At 42.8% G+C, this 23493-nt stretch overlaps 1 protein-coding gene across 1 annotated transcript in view; it reads right to left on the reverse strand.

Annotated features, from left to right (window-relative positions):
* Positions 1 to 3998: 3998 nt before the first annotated feature.
* The window catches only part of LOC138248872 (zinc finger protein interacting with ribonucleoprotein K-like), a 53856-nt gene continuing 34361 nt past the window's right edge, over positions 3999 to 23493 (reverse strand). Inside the window, exons 6-10 of the mRNA XM_069202839.1 lie at positions 21633 to 21722; positions 20606 to 20695; positions 20248 to 20325; positions 12095 to 12205; positions 3999 to 7737 (exon numbers count right to left, since the gene is read on the reverse strand). Of these exons, the coding sequence (XP_069058940.1) occupies positions 6965 to 7737; positions 12095 to 12205; positions 20248 to 20325; positions 20606 to 20695; positions 21633 to 21722 (1142 nt within the window). The 3' untranslated portion in view covers positions 3999 to 6964. The remainder of the gene's footprint in view (positions 7738 to 12094; positions 12206 to 20247; positions 20326 to 20605; positions 20696 to 21632; positions 21723 to 23493) is intronic.

Consider the following 23493-nt stretch of genomic DNA (forward strand, 5'->3'; position numbering starts at 1 on the left):
GGGATCCTGCTAACCAGGTTCCCAGTGCCAGTGTTCTTCCCCTAAAACATCGTAAAGGTAATTGGATACACCTTTAGCTACCACTGTAAGTCATTAGTAAAATGTACTTAGATACCCAGGGCATGGGGTAATAAGGGTGGGCCCCTGAGGGCAGCAGCACTGATTGTGCCACCCTCTAGAGCCATGCATCCAGATGCACCCAGCACTGCCATTGCAGGCTGAGTGTCCTGGTACAAACCTAAAATACAAAGTCGACATGTCACACTGCCTGTGTGGCCTGTCCACCATACACTGCATTTACTATGGGTAAGTCACCCTTTTGGCAGGCCTTACAGCCCTAAGGCAGGGTGCTCCATATTATATGTGAGGGCATAGCTGCATGAGCAATATGCCCCCACAGTGTCCTTTCCAAACCTAGGACATAGTGAGTGAACAGAGCCGCCATTTTAATACATGTACTGGACACTGGTAAACACAAGTTTCCCAGCTACATCATGGCCACTCTGTACCCTGGGTTCTTTGGTATCAAACAACTCAGAATGATAAATCCAAACTGGTGCCAGTATTGGATTTACCCCTAACTGTACCCAGGGGCAAACTTAGAGGTGCCCCCTACAAAAGTTAACTATCCTGGCATGGTTGCTGATTGGTCTTATCAAGCTGCCACCTCCAGACAGCCAATATACAAACCTTAGGGGAGAGTCCTGCCTCTCTGGTTTGTAAGACAATGCCCTTCCTGGGTGGAGGAGCTAATACTCCCTCCCTCAGGAATGTGGACTGTCCTGGCAGTGAGCTTCAAAGAGCTTAATGCCCTTGAAACTCAACTCCCAGGCCTGCTTCTGGCAGCAGCTGGCATCCCCCTTTGTAACCCCCCACTTTTGGCGGGAGCAAAGGTGGGAAACCTAGCAAAGGGTAGGAGGAGTGGCCTCACCTGGCATGCACCACCCCTAAGGTGTTGCCTGCGAGGTGGGCCCTCAAATTCAGTTTCCTCCATCTTGGAATGGAGGAAAATAGCCAATTAGGTTCAGGGAAGTGACCCATCCTACAGGAAGTGGTCACTACAGTGGGTGTAGCCACCCAAAGGTAAGTGTCTCATTGGACACTACCAGGTACCCCCTAAAACGCCCACTAAATTCAGTATTTAGTGGCCAACCCTAGACAAAGAAATCAGATTTATCAGGAAGAAAAGAAGACAGCACCAAAGAACCCAACAGCATGAGAACAGGGGACCTACGGCACCAAAAGACGCTCCAAGATCCCTGCTTGCTACACCAGAGTCCCGACCATTGCAGCTGCCTAGGAGCTGACCACTGGACTGACCTCAAAAGACCCAGAGGACCTCCAGACTTCGCAAATAGCCCAAGATCTCCCTACTGAGTGGAGGCACCACTCAAGAAGCAAAAAAACCTGCAAAGAACCAGCAAACCGGTGAGGTTCACTTCACTGACCGGCTGATATCTCCACAACTGGAAGTCACAGCCAAACCCGACGACACACCAACAACAGCCCGGAAGAGACCTACAAGTGTGCCAACTTTGGTGGCACTGCGCCCTCACGTGGCCAGGTTGTGCCAATACCCCAGGTACTGGCCAGTGCATGTCAGACTACAGCAAAAACAGCGCTCCCAGAGCTGCAACTGAACCAGGAGGAAGCCCCAGTCAAGGAACTTCAGGAACACCCTGGACCTCCCACCAGAGGACCCTCGTTGTTCTGCAATGCCCCCAGAAGATGACTTACCTCCAGCTCCAAAGGGTTCCATTGCGCACAGCCTCCATGACTTCCAATTCACCCTGCATCCGGCTGCCCTGAGCCCTGCATCGCAGAACCAGCTGTGTGCCATGGGTCCCTAACCTCTTGCGACCTCAACAGCCCAAGGGGACCCTGAAGCACCACCTTTAATTCTGCAAACCACCTCCTTTTCAGGTGTCCCCTCCAAGTGGCCCTGTGCCTGTGTCAAGATACTTTCCAGCGCCGCTCCCGCTGGAACCGGGAGCTGCCCGAGCTCCTCCTGCTAGCACAGTGTGCCCACCATCCTCATCGACCATCCTGCAAAAGAAGAGACTGGTAACTCAACTGTGTGATTTTATACGCATTTTTACAGGTGGCTTCCATTGATTCCTAAGGTGCGTAATTACGCACAGAAAGACTAACTTTATTAAAACTTTGAAAAATCATAACTCAAAAAGTACTTAACGTATCTTAACCATTTTAGTCTTAAAAAGTATATAAACATTTGAAGTAGTTTTATAAATTCTGGTCTTGAGTTATTCATTGAGTGTGTGTGGTGCATGATTGATACTGTGAGTACAACAAATGCTTAGCACATCTCCTGGATTAGCGTAACTGCTCGATCAGCTACCTCAAACAATTGGAGCATTAGGTGATCTGATTTTTACCTCTGGAAACCAACGTGTGGTTGCCTGGACCCCTTGCACAGTGTGCCTAGCTTTGCACATTACATAGAGGGTCAGCCTCCTACAAGCGCACCCAGGAAACTGGGCAGAGCACTGTAGGAAGAAACTAGCTGAGGGGCACAAATACTTTAATATTGATTTTTTGTTTTGTTTTACAATCTGCAGCTGTACTGGCTTTTCATTATGGTGCTACAATGCTACCGAAGAATCAACATCCAACCTTAAAACCTTTGGACATTTCTGTAGGACAAGTAGCACTCAAGCAGGGCAGCCTGGGAATGGGGAGGACATTCTACTGACTTTATCAGTGAAATCCAATCATTCACCCAGGGAGCCCCAGAATGTCAGGATCTAACAAAGATGCAGGAAGCAGCAGCTCTGGACCGTTTGTCTTTAAACAGCAGATTCTGACACTTCCAAATGATGAGGATGCTGATCCAACTATCAGACAGTTACTGAGGACCCATATACTAAAAAAAAACACACACTCTTGTATTGTGCTCCACGATTCTCCAGATTAATGTTCACAAGCTGTAGGATTGCATGCACTGGCTGATAGCCATTACCTAAATGCTGTAGTAAAGGCAGGAAACATACTGGTCCACGCTGAGATTGCTGGTGCTATACACCCGCCCCTTTTCATACTCAAGGTGTCTGTCCCATTAGATCCCCAACTGCCTTTAAAACTTCTTTATCCGAAAGCATTAAAGAGGAGTTGAGGACTAGGAGGAAGATAAAATATACATGTAATTCTCGAGCTTCAATATTAGAAAATAAAACACACGTACATAAGTCACTATGCAAATGTAAAAGAAATTGTTGAACTACCATAAATGCTAGGTTCGCCAGATGCCAAAATCGCAAACCTTTAATGAAACTGCTTAATATTTCTGAAAATGTGGTGGTCTTTCTTACGGCTCATAAGCAGACCTGTGGCTTCTACGGTGGGCCAGTGCTGCATGTCTGTCTGGATCTGAGGATTGGGAGTGGGGCACTGTAGAGCATGACATAGCGTGTGCAGGCAGGGAGTCAGAGGCAGGAGTCCGGAACGAAGAAGCATGAGGCTAGTAAAGAAGGCTGCAAAAGAAGCTTCAGCACACTGGCAGTCAAAGGGAAGGTTTTAAACAGACAGCACCATCTGCCTCACAACCCATTATGTAACCAAGCATAGGTTAAATTCCATTTAACACAGAACAGATGTAAAGTTAGCATTCCCTCCATTTCCTTTTTATGTTCCTAGTACTTCTTTTGCTTTTGTGCTCTCCAATTTCTCTACTTCATCTGTATTCTGGTATTAAGCCCAACCTTGGGGTATTGTTATCATCTGCATCTTCAGCAACCACCCTGATCTCAAGTCCCAGGACTATGAGACTAAATGCTAATAGTTGTACTATGTTTCCTTCCCCGGTGTTAAGTCTGAGTGATACAGGTCTACATATTTGATGTTGGTTACCTCCATTCTTGTGAGAAAATTTGTTGTGAGGCATGCTGGCTTTTAAACCTATAATCCCGGAGTCAAACAAGCTTAGAAATCAGAAGCAGACGGCATGGATGTACCTGAAGAGAGTGACCTCAAAATATACAGTATAGCTCACATACTCCTAAAATGCATTAAGTATCCCTAGCTCTCCCTATTCCTTGCCTCCTAACTTTGCAGGAGGGGAACCAGGTGAAACAGAAAGACACCCAAACGCGAGGAAGGTGTTCAATAAGAAATGTATATGAGGATAACAGAGTTGGGGAACAATCTTCAGACAAGAATACCCTACTCTTAATTGCATCTTTGATCAGAATTAAAGAAAAATGCATTCAACCCTTGACAGTAGCTGGGTGTCACTAGGGGAGCAAACAGTTACTAGGAGGAGAACCTTGAGACATCTGCATTCCAGGCCCAAGCAAAGAGAGAACAAAGCCTCAAGTTTTACATTTCTGGCACCAATATCTACAACAGTGGTTTGGGGAGATGCTAGGGCGAACAGTAGGGAGATGGGATGGTGAGGCCTCTGCTTTGGAGCTCTCCCAGCTTTTCAATCTGGCAAAGCCCCAAAATGGGAAGGGAAAGCATGTTATGGGGTCACTATGGCACGGTTCTGATGATGCTGTAATAGCCAATGTTCAAGCAACCTATCTATCTCCAGTGGAAACATTAGGGAGTGACAGACTGTCTCAAAGACTCAGCCCAAGCAGCAAAAACACTGCATCCCTCAGTTTGTCTTTATGCCCTGTAGTGCTCAGTGAACTATGCAACACTGGATCTCTATATATTATACTCTTTTACAGTAGTCAACATTAGAACCTCACCACAGTCCGATACTCCCTCAACTCGGCCTCCTATCCACCCAATCTAATTGTAAGCAGGAGTTTGTACAAACTCTCACTTTTAATTTATAGACCCTGTTAGCCCAGATGCAGATTTAGCAGTGAGATGATGGAAATTCTTACTCCTCTCATCCTAACATGTGTGTCTGTTTCACTGCCCTACAGAAAGTCTTTAGCAACAACCAACAAACTGAATGTACCAGTACCAGATTTCTGCCCACAGTTCAGAACTAGTGAACGTAAAAGTCTGATGCTACAGCAAACTTCCAACTATAAAATATGGCAAGCTCAAGTCTAACCTAGAAGACTGAAGTTAACTAACCCTGATAAACACCCCCAAAAATCAACAGATATGGACCACTGGAGGCGATAAGGAATAGAAATCTAGCTTGGCTCAGAAGAAAAAAACTGTCCAGGATATTCCACTCATGAGGCCTTCAAACACTACAAAGGGCCAACATTAAGAAGGAGAGCCCAAAAAAGTGACTATGTTGTAATAGGATGTGGGAGATTAAACATTCCCAAGATGCTAAGGAGATTCTACAACTTAACAGGTGTATACTCAAGTATTGAATCTTTCTAAATGTCTACATATCATCTACATGATCCTAAATGTTCTCAAACTGTAGTTGCAACATTTGCCGTTTAGCTCTGAGAAAGTAATATTGCTCGGATGTCCTTCTATCATTTCTTGACCGTACGCTTGCCTTTGACCCTGTACAGCGCTCTGCTGTCTTTTCTGGCTTGGGCAGTATATGCAAATAGCACGTACATACATTAAAATCTCTCACTGATGGATTTAGGGATAAGGAAGCTTGAGTTTGTCGATAACAGGTCTTATCCACAGCACATTGGTTGCCTGTTGTTGAGTCGGCTATATTTCCCCCGCTCCCTTGCAAAGGGAATTGTTGCTATGATTGCCAGTATATATGTTTTGACTGTTCCTTCACTTAGCCTTTGTAAGTGTTGTCAGGACTACTGTTTGATGTCCACAATGAAAGAAATCGTCCTGTTCATCCTGCTTTGTCTTTCTGGCAACTTTCATAAAAAAAAATATATATATATATATATGGTTATCTAGACTCGCTTTTTTATTTAAATGTTCGTTGCTGATAACTGTTTTATATCTTATAACTCTGCTGATGCACCAAAGGCTGTCTGTCTTGATTGCATCTAAATAAACAAGCTAATGATATATAAAGCAAAGTACTTTGATAAAAAAAGAAAAGAAAAAAACCTTCCTCTGGCAAAACATATTTTACAAATTTACAAGAATACACTGGTCTGTTCTTGAGGTTCCCACAGAAAAAACACAAATGATCATGAAATTAATTCAAAAGCCTTTGTTAACCAAATAAAGATCCAATGTCATTTGTGCGTCTCTATGATGGGGGCAGCATTGACCAGGTCAAGAGCCAAACATGCCATTTCTCAGCGTGTTCCTTGATGGGCATTTACCTCTAAGATTACAATCTGTTAGTAGAACAGGTGGAGGTTACTTTTTAATTGGTTTATTCCGATGGTCATAAATCAGATTATGTTTTTTTGAGTCTTGTCATTTTTTGAGGTTTCAGGTTTAAGAATGTTGGATACCATCTAATACATCTTTATCACCTATCATCTCTCTTCTTGAAGGTTTTGCTTATGCACTAGTCTACAATGACTTTATTGAAAACAAATTGTTATGATGTCATGAACGAGCAGCCTATGCATTTGCACATATGGTCTCCACTTATCATTTTACATTATTATTCTCTACAACTAATAGATGTAGGATGGACTGCAACATGTTTGTATATTTCATGGGAAAATAGTAGGTTCAGTTTTTGCAGAGTTTAAATGTCTTAATATTATAATTGATAGGCAAGTACTAACTGAGTTCCTATGTGCTGTCTGCAGTTCACCTGTTTCCTTTGTAAATTAGCAGTTGTGGCAGAAAAAAACATCTTCTGAATAAATATTTTGTTCACAGTACAGGGAATTAAAGCATCCTCCTATGTGGGTCTTCAGCTGCCAGAGAAGTTGCATCTTCCTTATGAATCTCTTCTCACGTTCAGCAGTGAAATGTCATCACTCGTGACAATCACTCTGTGTAGCAACTTGCGCCGTCGTTACCACTTTTGAAGGAATCTCTCCTCACCTTCAGTGCAGCATAAGCGCCTCTTTCGCGTGGATATTATTAGGTACCTTCGAAGTGCTGACTTTAGACTGACGCTCTTTTCATATGCCCCTCATCTAAAGAGCCTCTCTCCTATATGTGTTCTTTGGTGTGTTAGAAGATTTTGCTTTCGAGTAAAGCTCTTCTCACACACAGTACAGAAAAAATGTCTCTCTCCTGTGTGCGATCTTAGGTGCTTTAGAAGATCTGACTTTTGAGCAAACCTTTTTTTGCACACGCTGCAGAGAAAGGGCCTGAATCCTGAATGCGTTCTTTGGTGCGTTAGAAGGTTTTGCTTTTGAGTAAAGGTCTTCGCACACTCCGTACAGTGATAAGGCCTCTCCCCAGTGTGTATTCGTAGGTGCCTCTGAAGATTTGATTTAAGGACAAAGCTCTTCTCACACACAGTGCAGCGAAAATGCCTCTCCCCTGTGTGGATTCTCTGGTGAGTTTGAAGATTACTCTTTTGGGCAAAGCTCTTTCCGCACACAGTACAACAATAGGGTCTCTCTCCTGTGTGTGTTCTTAGGTGGTTTTGAAGATCTGGCATTCGAGGAAAGCTTTTCTCACAAATGCTGCAGCGATAGGGCCTCGATGCTCTATGTATTCTTTCATGCTGTAGAAGACTTGACATTCCAGTGAAGCTCTTATCACAATTGGTGCAGCGGTGGGGTCTCAGCCCAGCATGGATTTTTTGATGCTCCTCAAGAAGAGTCTTTTTGTTAAATCTCTTCTCACACTCAATACAGGAAAAGCATTTCTCACTTTTGAAGACTTGTTGGTGACTTTTTTGTAAGCAAGCTTCAGACTCTTCCTCGTGCAAGCTTCTCGCCTTAGGTTGTTTGGCTGCAGAATGAAAACAAGAGTTACAATTGTAGTTAGGAAATTATCACATAAGGAGAACCAAAGACATGTAATAAGTATAAAGTATTGTTGGATGCTGTGGGGGTGGGTTTTAAATAAAAGGAGAATGTCCTTTAAGCAGAGGCTGAGCATCCCTCCAATACAAAGTACCACCACTCAGTTCTATAACTGAACACCAAGAAATCCAGCATTAGATAAGAATCGTTCAATTCAGCGATTAATATCTTAGAGACCCGAGTTATACAAGTGTAGAGAAAGACACCAATGGCAAATGGAAGCAATCTAACAGTATCTGAAATGCACTTAACTCTAGAAAAGAAGTAGTCCAAATCTGTTCATGAAATCCCTACATCGTTGTGAACAGGAAAGCCCCTTCCTCATAAGGTTCTTCCCCTGTCTCATTACAAGACGTAGCTTTTTTATGTAAAAACCAAGCAAAAGATCGCTTGTGACAACCAACTATATATTAAAGTGTTGTCGGCTTACAACTCCTAAAACCCTGACACTGGTTGGAGTCAATTAGGTTTTGGGTTTTTAGGGTTTTATTTGTGAATTCCAGTGTATTTTCAATGTTTTCCCAAATTCTGAAAAACAGTGGTTATCAGTATTTATAAATTTTGGTGCCTTAAAATATGCCTGAGATTGCTTTCTCGAGTATTAAAAAAAAATCCAATGCAGAAAATTAAAATTTCACTGATAACATTTCTATTGTTGAGTTTCTCACAGTTAAGCTTTATTAGAGGATCTGGATTCCCAGGAAATATACCTGCATTAATGATCTCTGCCTGAACACAGCATCTGCTGAGCACACCTGCAGGATTCAGAAACAGACTGATCTATAGAGGACTGAGATATTTAGCATCTTTGACCTCCAAGCCTTGGAAGGATGGTACAGCAAGAGCAGCATCAAATCTTACTTCAGATGCAATTTGACATGTGACTCACTCACTCCCAACACATCTGGCCTTTCAATTGCAAGTTGGTCCAGAAGTTTCCCGGTTTCTCTACTAGATGCGTTGCCTTTGAGAACACCATTCAGAAAGAGCAGAGAAACAGATTCTGTTTGGTTGACCTTCATTGCTGCTTGCTGCCGGAAATAAACTCTAGGTTAGTGCACCTTGGACTGGCTCTCAGAAGAGTGCAGCAACTATTATACATAGCTGAACGTGAAGTTGTTGTAAGTTTGGTTTGTGAGCCATAAATTAAAGTGAAAGGATCTGCAGCCAGCTCTGCCTGCTTAGTAGAGTAAGCAATGAATCAGTTGCAGATCTTGACTGCCTTCAACATAAGGCACACCCTGGACTATGACTGGAACAGGACTTTGCCTCATTCACACTGTGTGCCACGGCCAAGTTTATGTGGGCATCAGGCATTCGTATGACACTGACTTTGATGAAATGACAACAGAGTGGTGCTGCGAGCTAACGAGGACCCATGTTAATTTTGGTGGGCATCACTTTGACTCTGCATGTTAGTCAACTACAAGCATGATGGGGGTCACAAACTCAACCCACCACCTGACCACTGGTGCCTCCAGGACACCGCCGGCCCTATTCCAAGTTCACAGCAGGGCTGGCAGGCGGAAACAGCGTTTCCGTCTGCCGGCCCTGCGGTGAAGAGGGCCTTACCATTGACAACGGCTTGGAATCGAGTCGGCACCAATGTGGTGGTGCAGCAGCACCCATCACGCATTTCAGTGCCCGTAATTCGGGCAGTGAAATGCGTGAAAGTGCATGGGCATTGCAGGGTCACCCAGGGGGCCCGGGCACCTCCATTCCACCAGCTTTTCCACGGCGGTGTAAACCGCCATGGAAAGACTGGGGGAAAGGAACTCATAATCTGGATTACAACCGCCGGGACCGCCAGGCTGGAGGCTGACTGCAGCCTGGCGGTGTCGGCGGTTTGACCGCAGCGGATCAGCTGAGGTCGGAATGTGGCGGATTGGACCGCCACTACCGCGCGGTCCGATGGCCATGCCGAGTCTGGCGGTCTCAAGACTGCCAGACTCAGAATGCCCCCATGTGTGTCCGACTTGTTTCTAACAAACCAAATTAGTTCTCTGGACATAAGCAGCTTTTCTGTCTAAGGCGGTTACTCAATTCCATGCAGGGCATCAAATTACACTTCCCACATTGTTCGCTGACCCCACCAAAGAGGACAAGAGGATATACAGGCTGGACCCATAGAAGGCCGGCAGTTATTACATCTACAGAATAAAGGAGTTCAGGCTGGATCATCTACTCGTTGTTGGCTATACAGGCAGCAAGGAAGGCAAGGCGGTCCAGAGGTGGATTATTGCTTTGGATTCAGAATTGAGAAGGGATGCTCATTTTGTGCTCCAATATTATATAATCTGACCATTCCTTCAGGCCCACTGTTAGGGAGAAATCTACAGGTAGAAGTATTCATCAGAAGAAAAGGTTGCTTGCCTCTGGTAACAATCTTTCTGGTGGATACTTTATCTATCTGTACATTCCTCAAAGAGTCTGCCCACTTCCCCGCTGGTTATGATTATCTGAAAAATAGCATTCTCATATAAATATATTGCGCTTCATATTCACTGTTGTTTTGCACTTGTCTCATCTCTGCCTATAAAGGCTGAAGAAATGGACGTCAGAGCACCAGGATGGCTCCAACAAGGTCACATTGATGCAGTAAACAAGGATGAGAGGGAGCCAATGCCACCTAATGCTGCAGGAGAACTATTGGGAATTTCAGGATTGAGTCTGGCCCCGTGGATATTCAATGGCAGGAGAAAGGAATGGTTTCTTACCTGTAACCCTGTAATCTCAGAGTAATCCTGTAATCTCAAAGGAATCTCCATTAAAATCAATGGAGATCCCGGGAGAGAGAGAAATAGAATACACATCAGAAAGATAGTTACCAAAAGTAATTTCTTTGTCTTTGCCTCATTAACTGCCCTTTTAATCTTTCTTACCAGGCAGACATCTGTATTGTGAAAAACAAAGAAAAGTATATGCGTGTAACAAGTGGTATTAAGTGTCAAGGACAAGCTGTCAAACTCTAAATCAGGGTCCAATTCACTAAACCCACAAACTATTAGTGACCATCACACTGTCAGAATGTGCTGCAGCAGAGACACCCGGATGAACAGACCAGAAAACAAACCAGATTTGACCAGGTGGTATTCCACAGGAAGAGTGAGACCTCTATAGTGTGTTGGGATGGGGACAGGTCAGTGCCACTGAACAACTTTTTAAATTACTTTATAACTAATTTTGTACACATGTTATAGACTTCTTTTATGTGTAGGATATAATGCATAATGTATCTGCCATCGAACTTGCCTAGTAGTGATCAGCGTTACACAGACGATGAAATAAGATATCAAAATTATTATCGCCAGAGGTCACCCCCAAACTTTACTCTTTGCATGTGAATCTTCCCACATCATATACAAGGATCATGCCTGCAATGGTCAGAATGTGTCCGATCTAACTATGTCCAGGACATGTGTGTCTATTGCCCGCATCTGGCAAATAAGTTTTTGTTACTTGCCCAGACACAGGGCTGCTCTTATATTCCGAGAATGGAAGCCATATCTGTTGAAAGCAGTGCTTAATTTGTGCTTGTTGTTTCCGGTGCTGAGCACCTGCATTTATTTTTGAGAGCCGGGGCTCATTCTTTGGCCTCAAGCATGTGCTGCGAGCAAAAAACACATATGGGAAAGAAGGATGAAGGGAAAAACGAAAAAGCGTTACAAAGGGAGAAAGTAGAAAGCTGCAAGAGTGAGCAGAAGGGGCAGGGAGTGGCTTTACATGAATTGAAGAGGCCCGAGATGGCTTCAGGATTACGCCGCCTCAGTATTCCATGTTCACACATTTAATTGCAGCAGCCGCATGTTTAAGAGGAGGGCTTTGGGCACTAGCACCTTTTTATTTACAAATTAAGCACTGGTTGAAACTTATTCATTTACACCCACCTTGGCTCCTTAAACACGTGGGGGAAAAGGGCTAAACCGTACATGCTAAAGCACTATTTTCAAACTATGATGGCAAAAGCATTGTAGGCTTCAGAGCCAATTCTGAACAATGGGTTGTCAAATAACCCACTGCTTGGAGGTCAGCTAAATACATGTGTGTGGCCAGAGAATAACTGTACACTACCTAGAAACCTGAATGTACAGTCCAGCAATGTTTGTTCCACAGAACTAACAGTGCCTATCAGATAAGATGCTGAGAAACTACCATATCATTTCTCCTGAGACCATGGGATGGCTAATTCCAACACGCAGCCGGAGGCCTAGTGTGATTGATCCCTTTGATTCCTGTGATCGATTCCCTGATTTTTTCATTTCAAGCAGAAAAAGATGACACACCTCCAGGGCTGTGAATGTTTTTAACTTCTTCAGAGTCCTGATCAGCCACAGGATAGACCTCTTCTTCTTCTTTAATGCCATCTGATATCATCTCTATAATGAACTCTTTTTCTGAAATAAAGGAAACATCAAAGATTAATTTCACCATAGCTTGCTGGACCTGAATCTCTGGACCTGGACTTCCGTCACCTCACTGCTCGTTTTATTACACCCACTCATGTTTGCAATCATTTGAGCCGAACCTCTCGGCATCGTACGCCGTCACCTCCTCGCAAGCTTCATTACATACATTGATTTTCACAGCCAGTCACTGGACTATGGCCCTTTACCTCGGTCGACTCCCCATTTGTCTCCTTAAATCCAATGATTTCACAGTCACAGGTAGAGGAAGGAGGCACTAAAGCAATCCCAACGCTGCAACAGTAATCCCTACTTGAAGTCTCCGCTCCATAACCAACTAACATACACCCTACTATGTTACACACAAAGCTAGACACAAACAACTGCTTCCGAAGCCGCGCTGGTAATACTGGTCAATAAATGGAATTTGTACTTTAACAATTATAGCAGCATGAGCAGTGACAGTACTGGAACATGAAAGTGAGAGGAATCAGGGGCAGGTACTAAGCAAGCAGATACATTTGCCAAACTGAAGTCTCGGGTTTGTAGTGTAGGGCATCTGATTACAAATAGGGGCCTGTGCTATGAAACATACTTTGACGACTTCCAACTTCTGGATGAGCTCAGCATTAATAACAAAAATAACTCCAGGTTATCGCAGTTCTCTTACAGCTCCTAAAGGTGGATGCAACTAAATGGATTATATGCTACACTATCCATTCGCTTCACGTTCAGAAGAGAACACTACAACTCTTCCTCATGGTTAGTCCAAACACTTTCAAACACATTTCCTCAGTTAAAACTATAGTAAATGTTTCTGGAGCACAGTTTCTAGTGTTCTCCCCCCCCCCCCGAATCATCATTTCAGACCTTGGTGCAAGAAGTTGTTATTGCCATAAAGCTGAGTAAAAGGGGCAAAGCACCAGGCCCAGATGGTGTTCCAATTGTTCTAATTAAAGGCAAAACTGATCTCTGGGCACCCATATTAGAAAATATTTTTAATAATCTAAGCCCCCAGACAAGCCCTCTTTCTTGATTCAGCTCGATGATAGTTCCTATTTTTAATAAAGGTGACCGCTCTAAGCCACATTGCTATCGCCCTATATCGTTAACTGACATTCCAGCTAAAATTTTAGGTACACTGCTTTACAATAGAATATGAATATTAGAATGGGTCCAAGACAATGACATTTTAAATGGTTGTCAGTATGGGTTTTGTTCCGGAATTGGCACAGTCAAACAATTTAACTCTGCGCATTGAGAAATACGTGGTAGCCAAGAAGTCACCTATTTACTTGGCCTTCATGGATCTCTCAATGGCCTTCGACTGTGTGAGCGGACAAAGCCGTGGAGGGTGCTCTCCGAGATGGGGCTTGATCTGACCCAGGTGCATTTGTTAATTTTGTTGCACACCAACTCGAAGGCGAGGTTTAGGTTTGGACAAAATGGGGAAGTATCGAAGGAAATCCAAGTTAAACGAGGCGTCCGACAAGGGTGCGTTCTTGCCCCATTGTTGTTCATTCTCTACCTCAATAAATTGGTCCTCGAGTTAATCACAAGTACTACTGATGATCCTAAGATTAATGGTGTGTCGTTGCCTGCTTTATTGTACGAGGATGATGCTGTACTCATTGCATGGACTCTTAAAGCCTTGCATACGTTAGTGCATTCATTCATCAAGTTTATGGCTGCCCTAGATTTGACGACAAATTATACAAAATCATTTACTATGACTTGCAGCTCTTAACACGCTAGATCAGTGACTAGGTAGCCAGTGTATAATGAGCACAGGCACCGTCCCGTATCTTGGGGTATTTTTTAGTTCCCCAGCTTTCTGGGCACCACATGTGGCAACATGGATGGCAAAACTGGCCAGAGGTATAGGTTCCCTCCATAGTACTGCCTGCCCGTTTGGTTGGAGAGAACTTCTGCCGTTGCTGTGGGTCTATGTCACTAGCTACACCCGGGGCGGGGTACGGGACTAAAAGATCACAGGACATTGCAGAGTGAAGAGAATTGTTTCTTAGGAAAATACTGGCCATCCCCCCCTCAACCCATTTTGTTTGCCATCGGGAACTTGGTGTTGGTTATCTAAGTGACTGTATATGCATCAGACCCCGCTTGTTGCGTCTGTCGGTGAGGAAGAAAGAGGAGGTAGCATTAACTAGAGACATTATAACCGACTGTCTATCATGGGATAAGGGCTCCACGATTCCCGGGTTGGCGTACGTTAAAATGTTGCTCAGCAAAATTAGCCTGTCTCACGTTTTCACCAACACTACATCCGGTCTTGCAAAGGATAGTAAAATGGTACAAGCTGCAGTGTTAGCTTAGTTCCAAGTAGGAAGGGAGAAGGCTGAACGTTTGACACCATCAGTGGCAAGTTATATGAAATTATCCCTGGACATTTCATCCAGCAGATACTTATGGCCTACTAGAAGTCAGTGGACGCGTTCACTTTTGATCAGATTGAGAGCTGGCACAATTAAGTACTTGCTTTTTGCCCGCTTGGGTTCCAAAGAATCTTAGAAGGTATGGTTTGTCCTTGTGATGAGTCCTCGAGTCAATCAATGCTGCAGTTTCTAATTTTTTGTGATTTTTAGAAGATCAACACTAAGCGGTACTTGGCCCACTATTTAAAGTTAAGGAACCTTAGACACTGCAATGATCCTGTCATTATCTGCAGCAACTTAGCGATGCAGAGGCCTGTGAGTGTGTCAGCTTCTTTCTCCGTTCAGCAGTACTTTCCAGAAGCACAATGTACTTTGATTAGGCAGGACAGGCTTTCAAGGTAGACCTATAATTTTAATCTTAATGTTTAATGTTTTACTCAGGTTTTAACATATTGTTTATATATACATGGTATTTTATGTATATTTATTTCTTGTAAAAGTGTTCACAGACTAATGGGATTTTTAACTTCAATATTTTGATGTCCAAGCGTTTATCTTTTTTTCTCGAACCAAATGAAGTTTGTTAAGTGTATATGTAAGTGGATTCTATTTCAGCAACGGTAAAACTGAGACTCAGCTGATGAACAGAGACCTGACCACCTCTCCTTTCTTGAACTGTTCTCATGGCCTAGTTCTTTTAACCTGCTCTTGTCATGGCTGCTCGCAATCTGGAGTCCTTTTTTCCTCCCAGCCCACATTCTTCCTCAAATATAAGCAGACATTACATCTGGAAACTTAACTCTTGATGCTCTGAGAAATATCAGCTCAGAGCTGACTACTGCTACTGTAAACTCTTGATCCAAGCAGCAGTGTTATCTAGATTACACCAATGTCTGGCACCAGACATGTTCGGCCTCTCATCCATTGCACAGTTTAGATCCTTAAAACAAGACCCAGAAGCTACACCACCACCACCACCACCCCTAGCCCATACACCTTCCACCCTAAACAGACGAAAACAAAATAAACAACATTCCGCTCTTCACATCTATTACACAACAAAGCTACTCTAAAAAACAACACAGCACACCAACTCACTCTCAACCACCATCCGCACCACCTACATACGCAGACCCAACAAAATGCCTTTTAAAGATGCTACACGAGGATTACGATGCAGACAGACAACATTATAGCTATCTTCATATAGTTAATACCAACACTAATAATACACTTGCTACAAGTTCAAAGGGTACTACTCACTCCTCTAGCGAACAAAGTCACAGCACCACCAAAACACAATCCCTAGACTGCCTCCTAATAAATGCTAGATCCTGCTCGAAACACAAGCACCACTTCTACTTTCTACGTACTGACATGCAACCTGACTCACACTTCATTACTGTATCAGGGTTGGGAGAGGACACAGCTCCAGTGTTGCATAAAGCCGTACCTTCAGGCTATCCATCTGTCTTGCAAAATCACAGAGGCCAAAGAGCTGTTATATTCAAGACAACAATAAATCTCACCAAAGCTGACGATATTTCCATACAAGATTATGAGGCTCTCATGACCAGATGCAAACCTATGGCAATTTCCCCCTGTAACTTCCTCCTTCTTTACAGACCATCACCAAGCAATCCAACATTCCCAGACACAGTTCTAGACACAGTTTCAAATCTTATGACACTACACCACCAACCTACGCCACTTTGGTGACCTTCTTATGACACTACACACCAATCTACGCCACTCTGGTGACCTTCTTATGACACTACACACCAACCTACGACACTTTGGTGACCTTCTTATGACACTACACCACCAACCTACGCCACTTTGGTGACCTTCTTATGACACTACACACCAACCTACGCCACTTTGGTGACCTTCTTATGACACTACACCACCAACCTACGCCACTTTGGTGACCTTATGACACTACACCACCAACCTATGCCACTTTGGTGACCTTCTTATGACACTACACACCAACCTACGCCACTTTGGTGACCTTCTTATGACACTACACACCAACCTACGCCACTCTGGTGACCCAGTCATATGGTCTGACAAACCCAATATGCTGCATGCAAGAACTATCTTCACTGGCCTAGATACGCTGAACCTGTATCAAATTGTCCACAAACCCACACACATCACTGGACACTTCCTAGATGTCATTTTGAAAACCCAGCACTATTTATCTTTTAAATGATTACTCCAGTCACATGGTCAGACCACCATCTGGTAGTTTTCCAACTCAAAACACCGCAAATCAACATACCTGAGGCCATCATACATGCATCCACCTATCGACCATGGCACAAACTCAATTGTGAATAGTTGGAAACAACTAACGTCCAACACAGATCTAGACACAATGAATTCAGTTCAAAAACTTTATGAGTGGCTCCAGGAAGAGTTTGATGTTCTAACATCACTAAGAACAACAAAGCAGGACAGAAAAAAAGAGCAACTTGGAGGATACAGAACTAAAAAAGATCAAACAACAAATTATAAAGCTGGAAAGCACCTTGCTCAAAACCAGTAGTGATCAAGACAAACGTCACCTAAACAAACGTAACAAAATATACAAGCCAACAATCAAAAAACCTAAAAAGGTACTATTCAGTCAGAATTCAAAATGCTAAATGTACATATAAAGAATTTTATAAAATTCTTTATGAATTTCACAAGCCTAAGTGCAGAGCAGGAACTCATCCTATGATTCAAGAATTTACTAACAAACTGGCAAATCATTACACAACCAAAGCAGACATTGTAGACTCCTATTTAAAACAAAGGAAAACCACCAGCACCAACTCCTTCCCAAAAATCCCCTCCAACAGTAAGCCAACCCAGCCTCTGCACTCCTTCAAACAACTATCACAGAGCGAATTTCTACGTCTGGTCAAAGCAAGCATGCTACCAGCTGCCCTTCGGACCCTCGTCCACCACAAATCTTCAGGAATATTCTTTTAACTACCTGTGCTGCCACACCAATAAGAAAAACATCAATAATTCTGTAAGTACAGGAATCTTTCCAGAAAACTTAAAAAAGGCATACATATGCCCATTAAAAAAAACATACCTGGACCTCCATGACTCAAACAACTACAGACCGACTACAAATGGACCTTTCCTGGGCAAACTGATAGAAAGAGCAGCATTCACCCAGATGTCACAATTCACTGCCGATAACTCCATTCTTTCCGACTTCCAAACTGTATTCCACCCAGGAAGAGGCACAGAATATGCCCTCATCGCCTTCTAGGATGACCTTAAAAACACAGCAGACCGGAACAAAGTCACTGTTCCACTGCCCTTGGACTTTTCAGCTGCCTTCGACACTGTTAACCATGACACTAATGTAATGCAAATACTCTACAAAGCTGGAATAGAGGGGACTGCTCTCAACCTGGTCACATCATACCTTCAAACTGGCCAAATATCATCCTTACTCCCCCTTTCTCATCCTTGTCGTGCTTCACAAAAGCAGGGGTCTCTCAAGCCTCTATCACCCCCCCTTGCTTTTCAAAATCTACGTGAAGTCAATGCCGGCAACGATCAAAGAATTTCTGTTCACATGTTATGCTATGTAGATGACACAGAAATACTTCTTAAACTAGAATGCCACAAAGACATTGAAAACTCAAAAATCTTCAGTTGCCTCAGAGCCTTCGATCAGTGGATGACATGGAGCCGCATCAAATCGAATGCTTCCAAAACTGAAATATTTACATGCGGCGACTGCAAAAATTATGACCCACTCTACTCCTGGCCTGATGATCTAGGACCACCTCCTAAAGTATCTAAGGAAGTAAGAAACCTTGGAATTACCTTGGACTCCAAGTTATCAATGAATGCCCAAGTAAACAGGTTAGCAAGATCAAGCCTCATTACTGTAACAAATTGTGCAGCATCTCCACCATGGATTTCCACACAAAGTCCAAGCTACTATCTCTCTTGTACTGTCTAAACTTTATTATGCCAATAGCCCCTACCACGAATCATCTTCATCAACTTTGAAAAAAAGTACAACGGATTCAGAACTGCCAGACTACTCCTACATGTAAAGTCACAAGGCCACATCTCCACTACCTTGAGGGCCTTACATTGGTTACCAGTTGCCAGAAGATCCACCTTTAAACTGCTTTGTATCACCCACAAAGCAATTCATGGAACAGGGCCACTTTTTATCAGAAATAAAATCACCAAATACATACAATAAAGGAATCTCAGCTACAGATTGGCACCTTGCCCCAAAACTCCAGCACACACAAAAAAACATGGATGGTACACCTTTCTCTGTTCAAGCAATCAAACTATGGAATTCATTACCCCCAAACATAAGGCTCAAAGAGAACTATCTTATCTTTAGAAGACTACTCACGATTTAGCTGTTTCCTACATGACCACCACACTCAAACACAAATGTACAGCATAATCCTGTGTATGTAAATATGTATAATTTGAGTCTATGTATGTATTTAGATATGAGAATTTCTTTGTACAGATATGTATACTGGTTATGGTTTAAAATATAGATACTCTTTATGCATGCTTAACAAATGTATATATTACTTATGGTTGAAAAAAATATATATATATAAAAAATATATAAATATACATTAGTTTCTGTTAAATGTGTATAAAGGTCACTGCATAGTTTTCATAAACGTTATTTGATTAGATGCTTATGGGTCTCTATTTATGATTATAACAATTTAATCTATAAATGTTTCACTACTGAAATATTGAGGAACACATTAAAATAAATATATAAAAAAAGAAAAAAGTATAAAAATACACAAATAAATTAGCTTTCATGTACAGAAACGCTTGAAAGTCTGCATTTCACACTATCTATCCATACTTGCACATATGGAAATTTAAGCAATACAATTTTATATCTCTTTATTATTTTCCTTATAAATGTATACCCTTTCTATGTAGTTACGTATCAATATATTTATTACTTCACTCCTACTGCATGTAGAAAGAAAGAAAAAAAGGCCTTCAGCTCTCTCCAGTGCACTACCCTGTCTCATCCTGCACCTCTCTCAATATTTCCTCCACCTCCACTCTCTGATTCCAAACTACATTCTACTACTATGACCTCTCATATAACCCTTTCTAGACTGTTCCCTCCTCTATCCCTCCTTGACTCACCCCAAACCTCATTTTAATACTATGATCTCCAAAATAATACTTCCTAGACTCTTCCCTCCTGTATCCCTGCTCTGACTCATTGCAAACCTCATTTTACTACAATGATCTCCCTAATAATAACTCTTTCTAGACTCTTCCTTCCTCTGTCCCTCTTTTGACTCATTCCAAACCTCATCTAACTAATATGAACTCCCAAATAACACTATCTACACACTTCCCTACTCTATCCCTACTTCATTCAAACTAACAGACTCACATGTCCACCGCTCAAATTAACAACTTATATTTACATATACGAATCCACCACTAAGCCTTTGGATCATTTGGCTACTCGCCAAAAAGAGCTTCACCACCTTATCAGAGATAGTAAGCGCTATATAAATACAATTATAAGAAATACTACTGTAATACTGCATTAGAGGAGGTTACTAACATTTCTTTTTCTGGTGAAAGCTGCTTACTCACCTTTAAGATTATTGACACCACCTTTCATTTTAGTGCAGTGCTGGCCCACGGAACAAGCTTCCACCTCCTTTTCCAATCCTGCGAAAATGTGTCATAAACTAGTTAAAGTAAGACAGAGTAAGAATAACAAGAACAAAGGAAAACATAACAGGGACAGAGAGAAGGCATGATCTGCTTTCACAAGTTTGTAAAAGAACATCACTGCGACCTGCGAGCTCCAGTGGTGTGCTGGGATTACTAGAAGGGGGTCAGTCTCTGCCCAATGCTAGTGATATGGGGACTCTGAAGCATCAGCAATGGGACAGGACACTCACTACCCAACCTAATTTGTGAAAAAAATGTGAGATCTGCAATGTACCTGCAGTGACACTAGTGTGCCCCTCTCCTTTTCCGTCTCCATCAACAGTATTCACAAATGTCATCTCAGGCTCCGGGAGGGAAAGAAATCCTGGAAGAGGTAAAATAGTTACATTTCAGACAGGAATAATGTGGTTACTGTATTCTAAATTAGTTTTGACTCATTACTAATTTAGGGCCAGATGTAGGAAGCCTTTTGCGCGTCGCAAACTGTGAAAAAACGCAGTTTGCGACGCGCAAAAGGCTTAACGCGATGCACAACCTCAAATTGCGAGTCGGTACCGACTTGCAATTTGAGGCTGCGACTCGCAAATAGGAAGGGGCGTTCCCCTCCTATTTGCGACCGCATCGCCATGCTGAGTTGGTTTGTGACAGCGAATGCGGTCGCAAACCAACTCGGAGTTACCATCCACTTGAAGTGGATGGTAACACATTCGCAAATGGGAAGGGGTGCCCATGGGACCCCTTCCCCTTTGTGAATGTCCCCAAAAATATTTTTTCAGAGCAGGCAGTGGTCCTATGGACCACTGCCTACTCTGAAAAAAACGAAACCAAATGGTTTCGGAAGTTTTTCATTTTGCAGCTCGTTTTCCTTTAAGGAAAACGGGCTGCAAAAAAAAAACAAAAAAAAACTGCTTTATTTAAAAGCAGTCACAGACATGGCGGTCTGCTGTCTCCAGCAGGCCACCATCCCTGTGAGTGCATTGACTCGCTATGGGGTCGCAAACTGCGACCCACCTCATTAATATTCATGAGGTGGGTCTTTGCGACCCCGTAGCGAGTCGCAGAAGGTGTCTGAGACACCTTTCTGCATAATATTTTGCGAGTTGCAAATTACGAGTCGCTATGACTCGCAATTTGCAAGTCGCAAAATATTTTTTTGCTACATCTGACCCTTAGTGAGCAAATTTGTTAAAGAATCTCACTGTGGTCCGTGAGCATAATATCCCACTGAAGGCATGACTAGAATGTGGACAATCAATGTCCAGGCCAAGTCGTGTATCAATGCTGGTGCATCGGTCATTTACCTGGGCTGTCGCTGTCGTCACCTTCTATTCCTTCTCCATAAGCCAGATCAAAGAGCTTCACTTCAGGCACGAACAGGAGAGAAGGAAATTCTGGAAGATATAAAACTCTTACATTTCACAGTGTGATACACTGTATCCGTGAATACACTGTATTCCACATTGGGTTTGATTCAATACTGCTTTTCACTGATTGTTACGTAGTTTTATTCCCGGCCATGGGAAACAATAATCCTTTCACGGATACAAAGGTCCTGATTTAGAACTCGTCAGATGGGTTACTCCGTCACAAGGATAATGGATATCCCGTCTGCCGAAATCTAAATCCCATAGAAGATAACGGGGTTTAGGTTTCGGCGGACAGGATATCTGACACCGCTGTGACGGAGTAACCCGCCCACTGAGTTCTAAATCAGGCCCAACATGCCTTAATTTCTTTATAGCAGAGTTGTGTAATTCTAACTGAAACTCAACCAGATATGTAAAATATGTGATCAATTAGTTCTAAAGTAATTATGTTGAAAATATATGGATTAACTCCATGACGCTATCTCTGTAAACCCAATCACTTCAGAAGTAGCAGGATCACATCTCTACAACCTACGTCCCATCGCAGCAGGAGTGCCATGAGTCTATCTCTTTAAACTCAACCCATTCACAGCGGAGGTGCAATGATGCCATAGCTGTACCACCGTCAGAGCATGGCATTAGCAGCCTGATGCCACTGCTGTAAACCCCATCGCTGTTGGGGTTCCATGACCCTATCTGTGTAAATCACATTCCTGCAGAAATAAATTCCACCCCAACACATCAGAAGCACCATGACGACATCCATTTAAACCCACTAACTGCAGAAATACCAAGACAGCATCTCTTTAAACTCTATTCCTGGATACTAGGAGTACCGTAAGGCTAAAGGCTAGATGTAAAAAGCCCTTTTGCATTTCCTAATGGTCCAACGTGGTATTTCAGGCTGTTAAGAAATGCAAAACAGCCTTTTCTGATGTACAAAGGACTTCTGAAGTCACAAATAGGAATTACCCTTTTGTGATTCCGATTCCTATTCTGATGTACAAAGCATTTCGTAAATGCAATTATCATTGACTTGAAGTCGATGGTAACCATGTGCAATTTAAATAAAGCACCTGAAAATGTTTTTTTTAAATTGCAAAAGAGCACACACATGTCCCTTGGGCATATGTGTGCTATGCATGTGCACAACTATTTTGGGGTGCACCAAGAGGGGGCTTTTGCCCATTGCCAGCCTTGGTTTTCATTTCCCAAATGGCGATTTCCTAATAGGAAATCACTATTTGGGAAATGCAAAACTGGCCCATTGACACAAATGCAATGGGATTCCTCATTTGTAATTTCCTAATAGCGATTCCTACTTTGTACTTTCCTACTTTCGGTATCTCTGTACATAGCATTTTGCATTTCCTAAATAGCGATTTCTATGAAGTCCCTGTTTAGGAAATGCAAAATTGCATTTTAGCACATCTGGCCCTAAGTGTGTAAACTCTATGACACTACCACTACTCAGACGCTAAATCTCTCAAAGAAAATCCTATGCAGAAATGAAGTCGGGGATGGGGAGATACATGTAGCTAGGATGGGTGTGGGGTCAAATGGGTTATTCCAGGCGTTTGAGCTGCAGGAGATAATCAGAGACTATTAACTGTCTAAGGATGATGGCCAGAACCCAGAGGTGGGAAGGAGGTCCAATTATGTGTCAGATTCCTGAACTTTTTAATGACCTTTAAACTTAATCCCACATACAGCGACATTCTGCAAGGACGCCTTATAGAAGAATGCATTACACTACACAAACCTGATCATTTCAGAGCTTTATAATTGGGTTATC

This window comes from Pleurodeles waltl, chromosome 8, assembly GCF_031143425.1.
Source record: "Pleurodeles waltl isolate 20211129_DDA chromosome 8, aPleWal1.hap1.20221129, whole genome shotgun sequence".
Classification (NCBI taxonomy): domain Eukaryota; kingdom Metazoa; phylum Chordata; class Amphibia; order Caudata; family Salamandridae; genus Pleurodeles; species Pleurodeles waltl.